Consider the following 19,005-nt stretch of genomic DNA (forward strand, 5'->3'; position numbering starts at 1 on the left):
GGGTCGCGACCCACAGGTTGAGAACTGCTGCTCTAAGCCGTAATAGCTTAGAGAATATACAGAATTAAAGTTTTGCTGGGTGAATGTGACAGAACTCTAAGCAATAGAATTGAGTACTGACAAGAGAATTAGCTGAATAGCTGAACCAGAGTCTAGCCTTGATAGGAATGGAAGGTAGATATTAAAGATGACTAAAGGAAATAAAGTACTTAAGTGACTAAAAACTCAGAAGATGTTCGGGAATGTTTTACAGTGAGAACTACAGAACAGGTAAACTGGAAGGCACCAAGAGACTAACTTCACCAGAACTGTTTGGAAACTATTATAACTGATAGGCTCTAGTCCTTAGGGGAAAAAAATCAATAGATATGGTTAACTCTATATAGTTACAGTTTCCTTGAGACATATGGATCTCAATGCCAGTAAAATAAAAATCCTTTACTATCCCCAGATGATGCCACAAGCATCTTGTTTAATATCCCTTGTTTCAAAATTCCCTGTTTACTTTCCTCCTCTACTCCTGCTGTCAAAGCTAACTACATATTTCTGTGTTATCTTCTTTTAAAAAGTGAATAATGAGTACACAGATTATTTGAAGCATCTTATCAATCTCCTAAGTGATTTGACATAATTATCTAGAGGCAAATTTTATATATAACTTTAATATAAACAAACTCTGGCCTAATTACTTGGTAAAAATTTGGCTGCAAGTCATTTTATTTATTAGATACTGATGGACACTAACTTCGATGGCTATGACACTAATACTGAAATTTCTTATCTGGAAGGAGGACTATTCATATATTCAGTGTCTGGAAAGAGTCCCTGCTGAGCTAAACATAGTGCAGTATGTACTCTATGAAAGAGTCCATGAGACAGGCTTTGCAGGGGGAGGGTGGTTTTATTCTTTCACAATGCCTGTGGAGAGTCTGGCAGCAAGGAAAGCCTAGAAAACTCATGAAAGGCCCTTTTATAACTATGGTGAATGTGGAACACAAAGTAAAGTCAGATGACCTACTTAAAGCTTTGCTTTTACTGATGAGAATTAATTCTCATTCCAGATTAGTCTCTTTCTAGAAAAAGAAAATCTTACATAATAGTTGGAAAATTAAGACACAAGGAGTATGACTCGACTAAGTTTTAATATTTCCCTCTCAAATATATCAGCTCAAGACCTAAGACCTATGGCCAGAGACAAAATATACTTCATAAGGCTCTGAGAGGTATACTCTCGTTTACCCCAGTGTAACAATTCGTTGACTGCTGGGCGAGGAAATTTAAATTCTATAATCCATTGATCAGATCAGAAGTTTGGGCTAATAATATTATAAGAGGAAATAATTTACTGATCTCTTCCTGGACCTTATGCAAAGAAATGGATGGTAAACCTGTCTTGAAAGATAAGGACACACTCAGCAATAAGAAGGAATGGACTATATGCAACAACATGGATGAATCTCAAGGCCATTATGCTGAACTGAATGCAAGAAACCAGACACAAGAATATATACTGTATGACTGCATTTATTTTTTCATTTATTAAAGTTATAATTTAAATGTTTATTAAAATTACCATTTGTGTCTAATGAATATGCAGCAAAAACAACATATTTCCCTGGCCAGGTAGATTAGTTGTTTAGAGTGCCATCCCGATACACCAAGGTTGCAAGTTCGATCCCTATTCAGGGGTACATACAAGAATCAACCAATGAATGCATAAATAAGTGGAATATCAAAGTGATGTTTCTATTTCTCTCAGTCTCTATCTCTTTCTCCCTTCCTCTCTCTCTTTAAAATCAATTAAAAACAACAACAAAAACCACTAGGATTACTTGTTTTACATTATGTCTGAATAACCAGGAAACTCTATATGCCTATCAATGGACTGGTACCTACTCTGCCATCTTAATCAGAAGTGTATTATTGCATTTACATAACATTCTACAAAGGAAAAGAAAGTGAAAGCACCTGGGGTTGGGGATAGAAATGAGGATTAATTGCAAAAGGGTATGAGGGACCTTTTGGAGGCTGATAAGAATGTTCTATATCTTGACTACACTGGTGGTTACATGGTGTATACATTTGTCAAAACACATCTAAGTATACTCCTAAAATGGCACATTTATTATATGTAAATTATACCCCAATAGTTGAAAAAAAATGAAAAGAAGAAAGGTAAGACCAGTATAAGTTCCTTCAAAGTAGAGAATCAATCATTTGCTCATCTGTTCAACTAAGTTCCTTGACATGTGCCAAGTAGGAAAGTAAAGGAGAGAGAAGCTCATGCCTTAGAGGAGCTCACATCTCAAGTGTTTTCTCACCTACCCTTCTCATGTTACCCAAACATTTCAGGTTAGTCAATAAAATTCTTATGATCCAGAAGGTAGCTGAATATGGCTTTTCCCCATTTTGATTCTTATTGACTCTCTCCCCTTTACATAGAAATATAAACTGGAAAATTCTTCTTATTCTCCTCTATGATTAGTTTCCCATTTAAAAATCCTCTGACCTGTTCTTATTTTGCTAAATTAACAGGAACTTACAGAATGCCTACTACATATGCCAAACTGTAAACACTTGTGTAGAATACAAAATACTTGACATGTCTCTTTCCTCATGTGCTCCTTTCATAATTTCCCATCCCACTTTCATGTGTGTCTTCTCCTTCCGTCCCTTCCTTCCTTCATTTTGCCTTGAGTGCAGAATTAGGTAACTATCCAAGATTGCAAAGCTAGATAGATCATCAAATCCCAATTGATAATTTTCTGAAGGGAAAGGGGAGAAAAATGGTGGGAGGTGTATGTGTAGGAGGGTATCTCCTGGACCTCATTAATATAGTTCTAAATCAATCTCAACTCTCCCTCCACCATTCCCACGGGGCCCATCCTCATCCAGTCTTTACATTGGTAACTGCTTTTGTTTAGAAGCTTCTGCTCCCAGTTCTTTAACAGTAGCCAGGTCTCTGCTTAAATGAAACCTGCCCTCGTTAGTTATAATAGAACCATTCTTACCCCCACCCCATATCATAATATTCATTATCATAGCAACTTATTCACTGCTTTCACAGAACTTAATTATAGATATTTACCTGTCAATTATAATCAAGACTATGCTCCATGTAGATCAAACACATGACTGCTATGTTCATAGGATCTACCCAGCACCTAGCAAAGTGGCCCACACATAATAGGTATCCAGGTAGTAGACTGATCAGTCTGCCTCTATAGGGCCTAAAGTCAAGCTTAAAAGAATCTCAGCCCCTGAAACTGTATTAAAATGATTCAATACCCTAGGCAAGGCCAGAAATAAATGTAAATTCTATCTAGAAAAAGGTATCATCCTAGCTTTCAAATCATATTATAAACAATTTTTTAAAATATGTCTGGTCCATGAGGCAGTAACATGGGAATAAGTAGAAAATAGGTAAGAACAGTACCACAGCATTAAAAATTTCAGCCAGTCCTGGCCGGTTTGGCTCAGTGGATAGAGCGTCAGCCTGCGGACAGAAGGGTCCCGGGTTCAATTCTGGCCAAGGGCACATGCCTGGGTTGCAGGCTCAGTCCCCACTAGGGGCCGTGCAGGAGGTGGCCAATCCATGATTCTCTCTCATCAATGATGTTTCTATCTCTCTCTCCCTCTCCTTTCCTCTCTGAAATCAATAAAAATATATTTATAAAAAATTTCAGCCCAGAATCAGTTTTATGCACATACATAAATAAAATGTAATAGCAAATCTAAAAAAGAAAAAGGACAAAGTAGGAATTCTAAAACTGAGAACACAGTTGAAGTAAAGACTCAATAGATGGATTTAAGAACAGATAAAATACAGCTGAAGATATAATTAAGGAAATGGAGGTAAATCAAAAGGAAGTATCTGGAAAAAAGCAGAGAGGCAAGAGGATAAAATATACAGAAGAGAGGTAAGAGGTATAGAGAATATAGTGAGATGACCTATCCTACATATAATTTGAGTCCAAGATAAGAGGAAAGAAGACAAGAAATATTTGAAGAGAAAAAGGCTTAAAATTCTCCAAACTTAAAAAGAAAATTTGTGTCTAGATACCAGAGTAATACTTCTGAAAACCAAAGAATTAAAAAAAATTTTTTTAAGCAGCACGGGAGGGTGAGGAGGGTCCTAGATTTTTACAAAGGTAGCTAAAAAAAAAACTCCTTCCATTTCTATACACATGTCCTTTATAATGAGAATGGCCAACAACACACTGAAAAGCAAAACACTGAAATTAGTTATCAATAAATCAGGACAAGAAAAGCATGTTGGCTATCACCACTATGATTTACTAACATTTATATATTTATTTACTTATTTATTATGTTTCAATTGATTTGAGAGAGAAACATCAATGTGAGAAACATTGATCAGTTGCCTTGCGTATATGCCCTGACCCAGGATTGAACCCATATCCCAGATATGTACCATGACTGGAATTGAACCTGCAACCCTTTGGTGTATGGGATGACACTCCAACTAACTGAGCCACCTGACCAGGGTTGATTTATTAATCTAGAATAGGGCCAACATATGGTTTCTGTTGCAACAACTGAACTCAACTGAAATTAATGTTATTCATATTTGATATAATTATATCATTCTTCAAGTTTTCCCCAACCATTTAAAAATGTATAACAAACATTTTGAGTTCAAATGTCATATAAAAAAGGCAGTAGACTGGATATGAGAGGCAGGCCATAGTTTGCTGACCCCTATTCTAGAAGTTCTAACTAATGGGATGAGAAAAGATAAAAAAAAGACAGAATGATTAAGAACCTCCCAAAAAACTTATTTGCAGGTGAAAGTCTGTGTACTTAAAAAATAATTAGGTACAAAACTAATGTTCATAAACTAATGCTCACAGTTGAAAACACTCACCAAGCAGAATATATAGAGTATCAAATTGAAATTTTAGAAGTGAAAAACACAATAGCTGAAACTGGGGAAAAAAACACCCTAGATGGGTACAATAGCAGAAATAAGAGAGGAAACAATCAATACATTGAAAAAGAGATAAATAAAAAATGTCCAGTTTGTACAACAGAGAAAAAAGAGATTAAAAAAATTAACAAAGACTCAGAATCCTATGGGACAATAATAAAGCTCAAACATTTGTTACACTACAGTCCCAAAAATGAGAGGAAACGTTCAGAGATTTAAAAAAAAAAAAAATTGAGCCCTAGCTGGTTTGTCTCAGTGATTAGAGTGTCAGCCTACAGATGGAAGGGGTCACGAGTTGGATTCCTGTGAAGGGCATATGCCTCAGTTGCAGGCTGGATCCTCAGGCCCTCTTGAGGCAAGTGCGGGTTGGGGGGCCATTCAGTGTGTCTCTCTCACATTGATGTTTCTCTCTTTCTGTCTCTCCCCCTCCCTTCCACTCTCTCTAAAAATCAATGGGGAAAAATATCCTCAGGTAAGGATTAAATAATTTAAGAAATAACTGCTGAAAATTCCCCAAATTTAGTTAAAGATAGAAACCTCAAACTGCTAAAAACTAAAGACAATGTCCTGAAAGCTGCTAGAGAAATGACACATTACTTATAGAAAACCAACAATCCAAAGGATATTTTTTTTTATCAGGAATCATGGAAGCTATAAGGAAGTGTACAATATATTTCAAATGCTGAAAGAATCAAGCCAAAATTCTATATAGAGTAAACATATACTTTAGAAATGAAGGTGAAATAGAAACAATGGCAGATGAAGAAAACTAAGAATGTGTCACCAGCAGACCAGCTCTAAAAGAATGGCTGAATTTCTTCAGAAAGGAAATAAATGATCACAGAAGGAATAAAGAGTAGTGGAAAGGGTGTATATACACACATATATTTATGTTACACATAAACACATATACACCAATTAAACAATCCCCCTTTAATTTTAAAAATTATGTCTGATACTGAAAATAAAAATTCTAACATTGTCTTATGGTTCTCAATACATATATAAGAGATATTTAATATAACTGCATGATAAGGGGGGTGAGGTAAAAGAACCTAAAAGGTGGTAAGGTTTCTACATTCCACTTAAAAGTGGTATAGCCCTAGCTGGTTTGGCTCAGTGGATAGAGCATCCGCCTGCGGACTGAAGGGTCCTAAGCTCGATTCCAGTCAAGGGCACATGCCTGGGTTGTGGGCTCGATCCCCAGTAGGGGGAATGCAGGAGGCAGTCGATCAATGATTCTCTCTCATCATTGATGTTTCTATCTCTCTCTCCCTCTCTGAAATCAATAAAAATATATTTTTTTAAAAGGAAAGAGCCCTAGGCCTAGCCAGTTTGGCTCAGTAGATAGAGCATAAAAACAACACATAGATCAATGGAAGAGAACAGAAAGCTCAAAAATAAACCCATGCCTTATGGTCAATTAATCTTTGACAAAGGAAGCAAAAATATACAATGGGGTAAAGACAGTCTTATCAATAAATGGTGTTGGGAAAACTGGAGTAATATATGCAAAAAACGAAACTAGACCACTTCCTTACACTATATAAAAGAGTAAACTCGAAATGGATTAGACTTAAATGTAAGACCCCAAACCATAAAACTCCTAGAAGAAAACATAGGCAGTAAAATCTCTAACTTTCTCATAGCAATGTTTTTTTCTGATATATCTTCTCAAACAAGGGAAACAAAAGAAAAAACAAACAAATGGAACTATATCAAACCAAAAAGTTTTTGCAGAGCAAAGAAAATTATCAATAAAACAAAATGACAATTTACTAAATGGAAGAAGATATTCGCCAATGATACATCCAGTAAGGGGTTAATATCCAAAATGTGTAAAGAACCCATACACCTTAACATAAAAAAAAGAAACTATCTGATTTAAAAATGGGCAGAGAACCTGAATAGGCATATCTCCAAAGAGGACAGACAGATGGCCAATAGACATTTGAAAAGATGCTTAATGTCACTAATCATCAGAGAAATGCAAATTAAAACCACAATGAGATATCACCTCACACCTGTCAGAATGGCTATCATCAATAAACCAGTAAACAACAAATGTTGGCGAGGATGTGGATAAAAGGGAACCCTCATACACTGTGGGATTGCAAATTGGTGCAGCCACTATGGAAATAGTATGGAGGTTCCTCAAAAAATTAAAATGGAAATGCTTTATGACCCAGCAATTCTACTTCTGGGTATTTATCTGAAGAAATCCAAAACACTAATTTGAAAACATATATGTATCCCTATGTTCATTGCAGCTTTATTTACAATAGCCAAGATATAGAAGCAAGCCAAGTGCCCATCAATAGACAAGTGGATAAAAAAGTTGTGGCATATATAATGGAATTTTCCTCAGCCTTAAAAAAAGAATGAAATCTTACCATTAGTGACAATATGGATGGATCTAGAGGATATCATTTTAAATAAAATAAGTCAGACAGAGAAAAACAAATACCATATGATTTAACTTATATGTAGAATCTATAAAACAAAATAAGCAAACGAAATTGAAACTAAAACATAAATACAGAGGACAAACTGATGGTTGCCAAATGGGAGGGGGTTTGGGAGAAGAGGGCGAAGAGATTAAGAAGTACAAATTGGCAGTTACAAAATAGTCATGGGATATAGAAGTATAGCACAGGAAATATAGTTAATAATATAATAACTATGTATGATGTCAGGTGGTTACTGGACTTATTGAGGGAATCACTTCTTAAGTTATATAAATGTCTATCTAACCACTATACTGCATGCCTGAAACTAATATAAAATATTAAATGTCAACTGTAATTGAAAAATAAAAATTTTTAAAAGAAAAAAGACCTAACTATATGCTGCCTATAAGAAATGTACTTCAGATATAACATAACAACCAAGGTAGGTTAAAAATAAATGGATTCAGTGTTTCAGGGATAGGGAAAGAGGAATGAATTAGTGGAGCACAAAGAATTTTTAGAGTAGTGAAACTATTCTGTATGATACTGTAATGCAGTGGTTCTCAACCTTCTGGCCCTTTAAATACAGTTCCTCATGTTGTGACCCAACCATAAAATTATTTTCGTTGCTACTTCATAACTGTAATGTTGCTACTGTTTTGAATTGTAATGAAAATATCTGATATGCAGGATGGTCTTAGGCGACCTCTGTGAAAGGGTCGTTCGACGGCCAAAGGGGTCGCGACCCACAGGTTGAGAACCGCTGGCCTACAACAACTTCCCCAAAGGACTTATACCTATGTATTTCCTCTAACAAAACATGTTAGGATCTATATGCTGAAAAATGCAAAATACTGATAAAACAGTAATCAAATTAAACCTAAATAAATGAAAAAATTTACTGTGTTCATGTTTTGGATTCATGACCAGGATGAAGGCCACCATTATAAATAATGATAATTATAATGTTTTAATCACAAAAATAAGCTATTCTACAGCCTGCAAATAAAATGGAATGGAGAAAACCTGATTTTAGCTTTGTTTTGTGAGAATACTAACTTGGGGGACAAAGACTCCTCACAGCTCTGGTTTTAATTATTTAATTATTTAACTCTTACCTTAATTATTTGAGATGCATCATCCATCCCCACTCACTGGAATTCCATAAATACTTTTTTTTTAGTTTGTCACCTGCAATTAAAGGGAAAAAAAAAACCTTTAGAAAGGTAAAACAGCCCTATTTAAACCCATGGATTGTTCCCAGGGAGTACACTCTAAGATGTTTTATAGAGCTGTGCTTAACATTCCAGTAGCCATAGAACAAAGCTCCATCTTAAATAGTTTAAATCACTGAAGAGCTCATGAGAACTCAATGAGAAATTAGGTCTTTCCAGTGGAGGCAAGATGGAGCACTTCTCTCTTTTCCCAAAACCTGGAATAGTCTGCAAGGGGACATTTGGCAATGCCTAAAGCTAGTTTTAATTGTCTTACAAATCACAGGATAGTCCTTGCATAACCAAGTATTGGTCAAAGACCCACCTTCTGGTCCAAGCGCTGTAACTCATTAGCTAAGTGACCAAACCAAACCTATTAACCTCTTTAAGCCTCAGTTTTTTTTCTCTTGGAAAAAGAGTAAAGCCTGAGTTAAGTTCTTTTCTAATTCTCACGGTACCAAAATAATCAAATTTATATTGAAATAATGCCTAACCTTTAAGCACACACAATGGGCCAGTCATTATATTAAGTGTTTTATGTGCTCTACCTCATTTAACCCTATAATAGGCAGACGCTATCATTAGCCTCATTATCCAAATACGTAACCTGATATAGACTCTTAGGGTCACAAAGTGGTAAACAGCAGATCCAGGATCTGAACCTGGCCAATCTGATTCTATCTAGAGCCTCATTCTTATCATTATCTTCACCATCCCGCTGGGATTTGAGGAGTAATGACCGTGGTTCTTAATCCCCTTGGACAGAGGATTAAGAATCATATCCCTAATTTCACCACCCACTAAATACCATAGGAGACTTTAGGTTCAAAATGGCGAAGAGAATAGAGAACCCAGAAATTGACCCAAACCACTATGCTCAATTAATATTTGACAAAGGAGGCAAGAACATACAATGGAGTCAAGACAGTCTCTTCTTGCCGAAACCGGTTTGGCTCAGTGGATAGAGCGTCAGCCTGCGGACTGAAAGGTCCCAGGTTCGATTCCGGTCAAGGGCATGTACCTGGGTTGCGGGCACATCCCCAGGAGGAGATGTGCAGGAGGCAGCTGATCGATGTTTCTCATCGATGTTTCTAACTCTCTATCTCTCTCCCTTCCTCTCTGTGAGAAATCAATAAAATAAATAAACTCAAAATGGATAAAAGACTTAAACGTTAAGACAGGAAACCATAAAAATATTAGAGGAATCCACAGGCAGCAAGATCTCAGATATATGCCGAAGCAATATCTTCACTGATACTGCTCCTAGGGCAATGGAAACTAAAGGGAAAATAAACAAATGGGATTACATCAAAATTAAAAGCTTCTGCACAGCAAAAGAAACCATCAACAAAACAACAAGAAAACCCACGGCATGGGAGAACATATTTGCCAACAATATCTCCGATAAGGGCTTAATCTCCAACATTTACAGGGAACTCATGCAACTTAACAAAAGGAAGAAAAACAACCCAATCAGAAAATGGGCAACGGATCTAAATAGACACTTTTCGAAAGAAGACATAAGGAAAGCTAAGAGACATGAAAAAATGCTCAAAGTCACTAATCATCCAAGAGATGCAAATCAAAACGACAATGAGGTACCATCTCACTCCTGTGAGAATGGCTATCATCAACAAATCAACAAATGACAAATGCTGGCAAGGATGCGGAGAAAAAGGCACCCTCATGCATTGCTAGTTGGAATGCAGACTGGTGCATCCACTGTGGAGAACAGTATGGAGTTTCTTCAAAAAACTAAAAATGGAACTTCCATTTGACCCAGTGATCCCACTTCTAGGAATATATCCCAAGAAACCAGAAACACCAATCAGAAAGGATATATGCACCCCTATGTTCATAGCAGCACAATTTACAATAGCTAAGATTTGGAATCAGCCTAAGTGCCCATCAGCAGATGAGTGGATTAAAAAACTTTGGCATATCTATGCAATGGAATACTATGCCGCAGTAAAAAGGAAGGAACTCCTACCATTTGCAACAGCATGGATGGAGCTGGAAAGCATTATGCTAAGTGAAATAAGCCAGTCAGAGAAAGATAAATATCACATGATCTCACCCATTTGTGGACTATAATGAACAACATAAACCGATGAACAAAAATAGATCTAGAGACAGAGAAGCATCAATCAGATGCTCAAACCTTAGAGGGAAAGTAGGGGAGGGTGAGGGTAAAGGGGAGAGATCAACCAAAGGACTTGTATGCATGCATATAAGCATGAGCGATGGATGCACACAACAGGGGGTGAGGGTGAGGGCAAGACTGGGAGGATGAGGGGACAATGGGGGGATAAAGATACATTTGTAATACCTTAATCAATAAAAATTTTTAAAAATAAAAAATAAAACCTGAAACACACACACACACACACACACACAAAACCCAAAACGGTGAAGAGACACCATTTAAGCTACAAACCAGCCAAGATTAGGAAAACAAGATCTAAAGCTGTTGGGGACCTGATGCCATAGGTTGCTCATACCTTGCACTGACACTGTACAATAAAAGACAATCCCTTTCAACAGAGGGCCTTCCGAATGTTCACACACTTCTTTAAAATAATCCTAAATACAGTAAAAGAAAACTTCATACAAAGACATTCACTGACTGCCAATGACTAGGCAATGAAGTGGTCCAAGGCCCCAGTGTTTCTGTCCAGTGAGATACTCCACTATTGGGCAATCTGGGCTGACAGAGACTCTGTTAGGTGTGCACTGCAGTCTGGTGGCTCCCTCTACGCGATGCTACCCTTTTCCTGTTTCCTCATCATCATTACTCCCCAATGTCGACAAAAGAAAATCCAAACCGATAGGGAAATTTTATAAATGTTTATTTGAACAAAATCTGAGGGCATGCCCAGGAGCAAGATCTCAACAAATTGAGAAAATGCTCCAGAGAATGGCAGTTTGGCAGTTCTTTTTTTATACATTTAGAATCAAAAGAGAAGACGTAAGAAAGGGCTACATGAAATCCACTGGTGGCAGATTAAGGAGACGGAAAAAAACAAAGCAAGGAAATATCTAGGATTGGATAAAAAGTAAAATGAAGAGACAGTTACTTCTTTTACAGTGGTGGGGACAGGATAGTTAACATTTAACATTTACAGTAAATAGAGATGGTATGTGGGCAATAAGATAACAATGAGGAGTTTCATGGTCATGTGCTCTGGTGCTAGACTGTGACTCTGAGGAGCCTGGAAAATTATTCTGATACTAATGCCCCAGTGCAGGGATTCATGAACATTGAGAAGAAATTAACTGGAAGGTGGCTGGCAGGACTGGGTGAGACGTGCCGTCCCTCCCTGGGGTGGCGCCGTGGCTCGAAGGGCATCTGTGCAGTGAGCAGGGTTCCTTGGCAGGTAGGTTCCCTCAGCCTGGCCTGCGGGGATCAGGCTGAAACCGGCTCTCGGACATCCCCCAAGGGGTCCCGGATTGTGAGAAGGTGGTTCTCGGGTGACTACCCTGGAATCGGGCTCCCTCCTCTCTTGGTTCCAGGGTGTGTCACCAGAAAACCACCGCTGCCAAGTCACCACAGCTCAGCAGCTCCTACGTTAAGCGTCTGCCCCCTGGTGGTCATTGCACATCATAGCTACCGGTTGGACAGTCGCTTAGCCTTTTATATATCTAGATTTCATACTCTGATATTTCACAGGGCTCACTTAAGGTAAAGACTGACTTTTGCTGAGAAAGTTATAGGCCTGGTGCGTGACTAGCCACCTTGACCTGCCCAGTTAGCAATCTATGATCAAACCATCCTGTGTGGTCACTTTCAGTCACTGAGCTTGTGAAGCCTGTCATGTGGTACTCTGAGCTTGCCGGTTCTGTAGCCCCTTTTACATTCACACCAATAAGCCCTTTGCTCCCCTACTCCATCTCAATCTGCTTTCTAAGAACCTAACCGGCACATATATTAAATGTATTTACAGTGATGAAGAAACAAAAACCACTGGGGGAAAGAGGACTCCCAATAAATAAACCAAAATGTTAACAATGTTGGGACCTCTGTACTATCCAAGTATTACTTATACATAATAAAAAAAAATTAAAAGAAGATTTTGTGCTAAATTTTGCTCCTGAAGAAATATTCTTATGGCAGGAAAAACTGTTATAAGTTGTACACAATGTGCCCAAATTCACCAAGAGCTGCATCAAAACTAAACTGCTGGGGTCCTTCCAAAAAAGCATATGCCCACCCTGGTCAAGTGGGTCAGTTGGTTGGAGCATCGTCTTGTATCCCCAAAGGTTGCGGGTCAATTCTTGGTCAGGGTACATGCCTAGGTTACAGGTTCCCTCCCCTGTTGGAGCGAGATGCTTCTCTCTCTTCTCTCTCCCTTGCCCCCCTCTCTCTCTAAAAAAAAAAAGGAAGCATATGCCCAAGTACTAAGAACTAAAAGACCAGGCAGTGGGCTTTACAGACATTTCCTAAGCTCAGCTTCCTCATTTGTTAATCCTAAGTTGAACTAATTTAAAGACTTTTAGAGGAGACTATGGAGGCTGCTCAGTTCACCCTCCCGTTCTCACAGATGAGACCAATGATCACATAGGATGAGCAAAGAATAATCATTGGCCTTGTTTTTCAATACCTAGGTCTGTTTCTCTTTCCAGCCATACTGGTAATGCATCTAAATGTAGATAGCACATTAAACACACAATTCCAAAAAGGCAAAGATTGGTGGCAAGACTCAAACTCAGATATATCTTATTCTGAAATCTGTGCTCTTACCCCCTGGTTGATGTATGTCAATAGCCACATGAGGAAAAGGACTCCCCTCTAAGAGCTGAATGGAAAGTTTTAAAAACCTGATTGAAATTTATCATAATTGTCCAATATTTACAAACTCATAGTATGGTGCAATGTACTCAGTCAGTGAGACTTTCTATCACTGTCTGACTCAATGAGTAAAATAAACTGGAAAGGGCAATTCCTTGATATAAAGGCCAGTTCCTAAAACACCTATGTCAAAGATGGGAAACAAAACCTTGTGGCAGCCCTGGCCATGTGGCTGTTAGTTGAACGTCATCCTGTGCACCGAAAGGTCGCCAGTTCAATTCTTGGTCAGGGTGCGTGCAGGAAGCAGCCAATGGATGTCAATCTCTCTCTCTCTCTCTCTCTCTCTCTCTCTCTCTCTCTCTCTCTCTCTCTTTCTCTCTCCCTCGCTCCCACCCTCTCCCCCCTCTAAAAGTAATGAAAACATTAAAAGACCAAAACACAATCTTGTGACAAATTAAAGCAACACTGCCATGGTTTCATTTCCTACTGTTAATAGAGCCACTGCCAGGAAGTTCCCTGTTTACTATAGCAACAACTGGTCTTGCTAACTCACCAAGTTTCTGCCTTTTTGCTTCCTCAGGAAGCAGACAGGAAAATCAGGCTTCTGATCACGTTTTTAAAGAGGAGTTGCCATTTAAAAATAGAAATTAATAAATATATATGTAAAAAATAATTTTATACTTTAGCTGACATCCTATATTTCTGTATATTAAACTCAATCTTGAAAGTACACAGTCTTACCTTTTTTTTAAAAAAATATATATTTTATTGATTTTTTACAGAGAGGAAGGGAGAGAGATAGAGAGTTAGAAACATCGATGAGAGAGAATCATCGATCAGCTGCCTCCTACACATCTCCTGGGGATGTGCCCGCAACCCAGGTACATGCCCTTGACCGGAATCAAACCCGGGACTTTTCAGTCCGCAGGCCGACGCTCTATCCACTGAGCCAAACCGGTTTCGGCAGTCTTACCTTTTTAATCTTGCAATACAACAATCTAGAAAATCTACTAAAACTCTCTAGCTACTAAGTCTAGAAATGCTGGATAAATGCCCTTTGAAAAGTTTAGCTAAGTTCTCAAGAAAGGAGAGAAAACTGCCAATAGCATGAAACAAAATGTGAACCAAAAGCCAGAAATGGGAGTATCTGCTGATCTTTGTATTGGCCCCAGAAGCATTTAAGACATTTCAGTAACTGATGGAAGTGGAGAAAAGGAGACAGAAAGCAGGAGAAAAGTAGAAAAGGCACTTCAGAAAGGTGGAGAGTTAGATCTAAGATTTCTTGCAAAGTTGTGACTCTCAAAGGCCTATACTTTCAATGACAATAAACAAGGAAAAATTCACCTGCATGAACAAGACCAGAAAGCTTGTCTGCCTCAGTTTAAGCTATAGGTAAGGTGAAGAAAAGGTTCCCCTTGAGAATTTGAAACCACAAACATAGACCTCATATAGATTTGAGGTCTAAATTTACTAACTCTATCTTATAACTAGAGGCCTGGTGCATGGATTCGTGCACCAGTGGGATCCCTCGATGTGGTCTTTGGTGATGGGGCCAAAACCTGCAGTCCAACACCACCTGCTGCTCCTGCCTGCCGCTCCCGCTCATCCCAGCCCTGTTGTGCCTGCCACTAGCTCGGGCCCAGTCAGTCCTGATCGGGAGAGGCTCGCACCGCCACAGCAGTGCTCGCCAGCCATGATCCCTGCATCTGGCGCCTGTGGGTCAGCTGAGCTGCGCTCTCGCTGTGGGAGCGCATTGACCATGAGGGGGAAGCTCCTGCATTGAGCGTCTCCCCCTGGTGGTCAGTGCACATCATAGCGACTGGCTGACCAGTCATTCAGTCGTTCAGTCACTTAGACATATATATATAAAAAATTTCCCCCCCATGGGAAATTAACAAAACTGGCCCATGCCAGTGAACCAGTAATGCCCCAAGAAATCTCTAGTAGAAACAAAATGAAACCACTGTGTAAAGGCAATACCTCAACCTAAAATGGACAGGATTCAGAAAACATAATCTACACTAATAAAAGAGAAACATGGTAATTGGCGTACGACCGCTACCCTTTTCATCGGCTAATCAGCGAGATATGCAAATTAACTGTCAGCCAAGATGGCGGCCGGCAGCCAGGCAGCTTGAAACTAACATGAGGCTTGCTTGCTTCAGTGACGGAGGACTGCAACGTTCCCCGCCTGCGGCTGCAGGCCTCTGAGCGGGCAGTTTAAGAAACATTGTAACAAATACCGCCCGACTTCAGCCAGCAGATTGGCAACATTGTAAGCAAAGGCCAGAACCTACTTTCAGCACCGGAGGGAGGCCTAAGAGCTGGAGCCAAGCCTCAAGGTAAAGCTGGCCCAGAATAAAAAAAAAAAAGAAAAAAAGGAGCGGTTGGGAACTTCAGTCACTCCCAGCCTGAAAACAGCCCTCAGCCCCTCACCCAGACTGGCCAGGCACCCCAGTGGGGACCCCCACCCTGATCCAGGACACCCTTCAGGGCAAACCAGCTGGCCCCACCCATGCACCAGGCCTCTACCCTATATAGTAAAAGGGTAATATGCCTCCCAGCACCGGGATCAGCGTGACAGGGGGCAGCGCCCAAACCTCCCGATCGCCCTGCAGCTCTGTGTGTGACAGGGGGCGGGGCCCCAACCCCCTGAGCAGCCCTGCTCTGTGCCTGATAGGGGGGAGCTCCCCAACACCCCCCCCCCATGGGCCCTGCTCTGTGTGTGATGGGGTAGAGCCATAACCTCCCCATTGGCCCTGCCCTGAGTGTGAGAGTGGCGGCGCCCCAAGCCCCTGATTGGCCCTGCTCTGTGGGTGACAGAGGGCGGTGCCCCAACCCCCTGATGGGCCCTGCTCTGTGCGTGACAGGGGGTGGTGCCGCAACCTCCCCATCGACCCTGCCCTGAGTGTGACAGGGGGCGGTGCCCCAACCCCCCTATCAGCCCTACCCTGAGCGTGACTGAGGGTGGCATCACAACCTCCCAATCTGCCCTGCTCTGTGCATGACGGGGCGGCGCCCCAACTCCCCAATCGGCCCTGCTCTGAGCCCGACCAGGGGCTGCACCTAGGGATTGGGCCTGCCCTCTGCCACCCGGGAGCAGGCCTAAGCCAGCAGGTCGTTATCTCCCGAGGGGTCCCAGACTGCGAGAGGGCACAGGCCAGGCTGAGGGACCCCCCTCCCCCCCGAGTGCACAAATTTTTGTGCACCAGGCCTCTAGTAGTCTTATAAAGACTATAAAATAAGTATGTTTAACAATATTAAAGATAAAAGCATCAAAACCAAAAGGAAGGTGCCTGGCTGGAATGGCTCAGAAGATTGAGCATTGTCCTGTGCACTGTAAGGTTGCCAGTTTGATTCCGGGTGGGAGCACATGCTTGAGTTGCGGGTTCGATCCCCAGTTAGGGTAAATACAGAGGGCAGCCGATCAATGTTTCTCTTTCTCTCCCTTCCTCTCTCTAAGCATGTCCTTCGGTGAGGATTTAAAAAAAAAATAAGGACATAAAACACTTTTTTAAAAAGAAAATAAAGCAGAACAACTAAGTGGAACTTCCAGAATAAAATAAAGTCAATGAAATTTAAAATTCTATAGACGGTTTAACCACTGGAGAAGACTCAGCTGAAGAGACATTTAATAAACTGAAAAATATATCAGAAGAATTTATCTAAAATACTGCACAGAAAAATAAACATTCTCTCATCTAGAAAAATAACTGCAGAATAAAGGATATAAAGCTAATTATAAAATTTACATAGAAATGCAAAAAACTTAGAATAGCCAAAACAATTTTGATAAAGAAAAAAAAAGTTGGAAGACTACTTGACAGTGAACAAGACAATGTTCTATGAGTATAAGAACAGACATATACACCAAGAGAATAAACTGGAGAGTCTAGACATAGAACCACACACAGATAATCAACTGATTTTGTACAAAAATGCCAAGGCGCCGAAACCGGTTTGGCTCAGTGGATAGAGCGTCGGCCTGCAGACTGAAAGGTCCCGGGTTCGATTCCGGTCAAGGGCATGTACCTGGGTTGCGGGCACTTCCCCAGTGGGGGATGTGCAGGAGGCAGCTGATCGATGTTTCTCTCTCATCGATGTTTCTAACTCTCTATCTCTCTCCCTTCCTCTCTGTAAAAAATCAATAAAAAATATATTTTAAAAAAACAACAAAAAAAACCCAAAAAACAAAAAACAAAAATGCCAAGGCAATTTAATGGGAACATAACAGTCTTTCCCACAAATAGTGCTAATATACTGGATATGCATATGGAAAAAAATGAACTTTTGACTCTTAGCCTCATGCCATACACAAATATTAACTTGAAATGGTATCAGACCTAGAACTAAATGTATGCCCTGGCCCGTGTGCTCAGTGGTTAGTGTCGGCCCACGCACTGAAGGGTTTTGGGTTCGATTTCCAGTCAACAGCACGTGTCTAAGTTGAAGGTTCACTTCCACCCCGGTCAGGATGCGGGTGAAAGGCAATCAATCATGTGTCTCTCTCACATCAATGCTTCTCTCTCTGATCCTCCCTCCCTCCCTTTGCCTCTCTCTAAAAATCAATGGAGCCTTAGCATGTGTGGCTCAGTTGGTTGGGCATTGTCCCAGGCACTGAAAGGTTGCTAGTTCAATTCCCAGTCAGGGCACATGCCCGGGTTGCAGGCTGGATCCCCGGTGGGAGGTGTGCAGGAGACAGCCAACTGATGTTTCACTCTCACAGCAATGTTTCTCCCTCTCTCTCGCTTGCTCCCTTTCTCTCTAAAAATCAATTAAAAATATATATATTTTAAAATCAATGGAAAAAATATTCTCAGATGAGGATTTATAATAACAAAATTTATTGATGTTATATACAATATTAATAAAGAGGGAAACATGATCCTCTCAATGCAGAAAAAGCATCTAACAAAATCAAATACCTTTTTGTGACAAAAACACTCAACAATGCTCATAGTGGTCAACAATGCTTTCCACTATGCCTTTTTACTGTTCATCATCTCACAAATGCACAAATTTACCCACTCTTTCCTCTTTCTACAAATTCGCCATGCACGATAGATGTCACTTTCTGGAGTGACCATGTACAGATTGGCAAACTTCCTCTTTCTTTTTCTGGATTTATTATATTGTTGATGCATTAACAATGAACTCATGGCCAATAGCACTGTAACTTATGACTGTACAAAGTTTACTTAACATGTTTTTTCCATAAGGCATACATCACAGCCCTCCTGAGCCAAAGAATACTAGACAGCACATCAGTCCTATGCTTGGTGGCCATTTTAAACAATGAAATCAATAAAAAGCACACCAAAAAAATCCAAAATACATGGCACCTCACAGACTTCAAAAAGAACCTTGTTTACAATATGAGAAATGACACAAAAAGGCAGAGCATTACCTTGTATGACCTAGGCTAGGAATGTATGTGTTGAACCACACAAAATTGTCACCCCTCTGCATATGTATATGAATGACCATGAAAGCGAGTAGATTTGGGGGTTACAAATAAATTTCAGCAAGTAGGTGAATCTGCAAATAATGATGGTCCACTGTACTTCCTTAGTTCATGAATAATTCAGCCTAAAAACCATT

General features: G+C 39.9%; 1 protein-coding gene across 6 annotated transcripts in view; it reads right to left on the reverse strand.

Moving 5' to 3' along the window:
- The window catches only part of PTPRA (protein tyrosine phosphatase receptor type A), a 137,281-nt gene that overhangs the window by 86,876 nt on the left and 31,400 nt on the right, over nt 1–19,005 (reverse strand). For 4 of the 6 annotated variants that reach the window (XM_059705690.1, XM_059705688.1, XM_059705693.1 and 1 more), the window contains exon 2: nt 8,520–8,598. The exons of 1 other annotated variant lie outside the window; for it this stretch is intronic. In XM_059705690.1, the coding sequence (XP_059561673.1) occupies nt 8,520–8,546 (27 nt within the window). In that variant the 5' untranslated portion in view covers nt 8,547–8,598. Of the gene's footprint in view, nt 1–8,519; nt 8,599–19,005 lie in introns of those variants that run through there. One more of the 6 variants, XM_059705691.1, reaches the window with a different exon arrangement.

This window comes from Myotis daubentonii, chromosome 8 (assembly GCF_963259705.1).
Source record: "Myotis daubentonii chromosome 8, mMyoDau2.1, whole genome shotgun sequence".
In the NCBI taxonomy this organism is placed as follows: Eukaryota; Metazoa; Chordata; class Mammalia; order Chiroptera; family Vespertilionidae; genus Myotis; species Myotis daubentonii.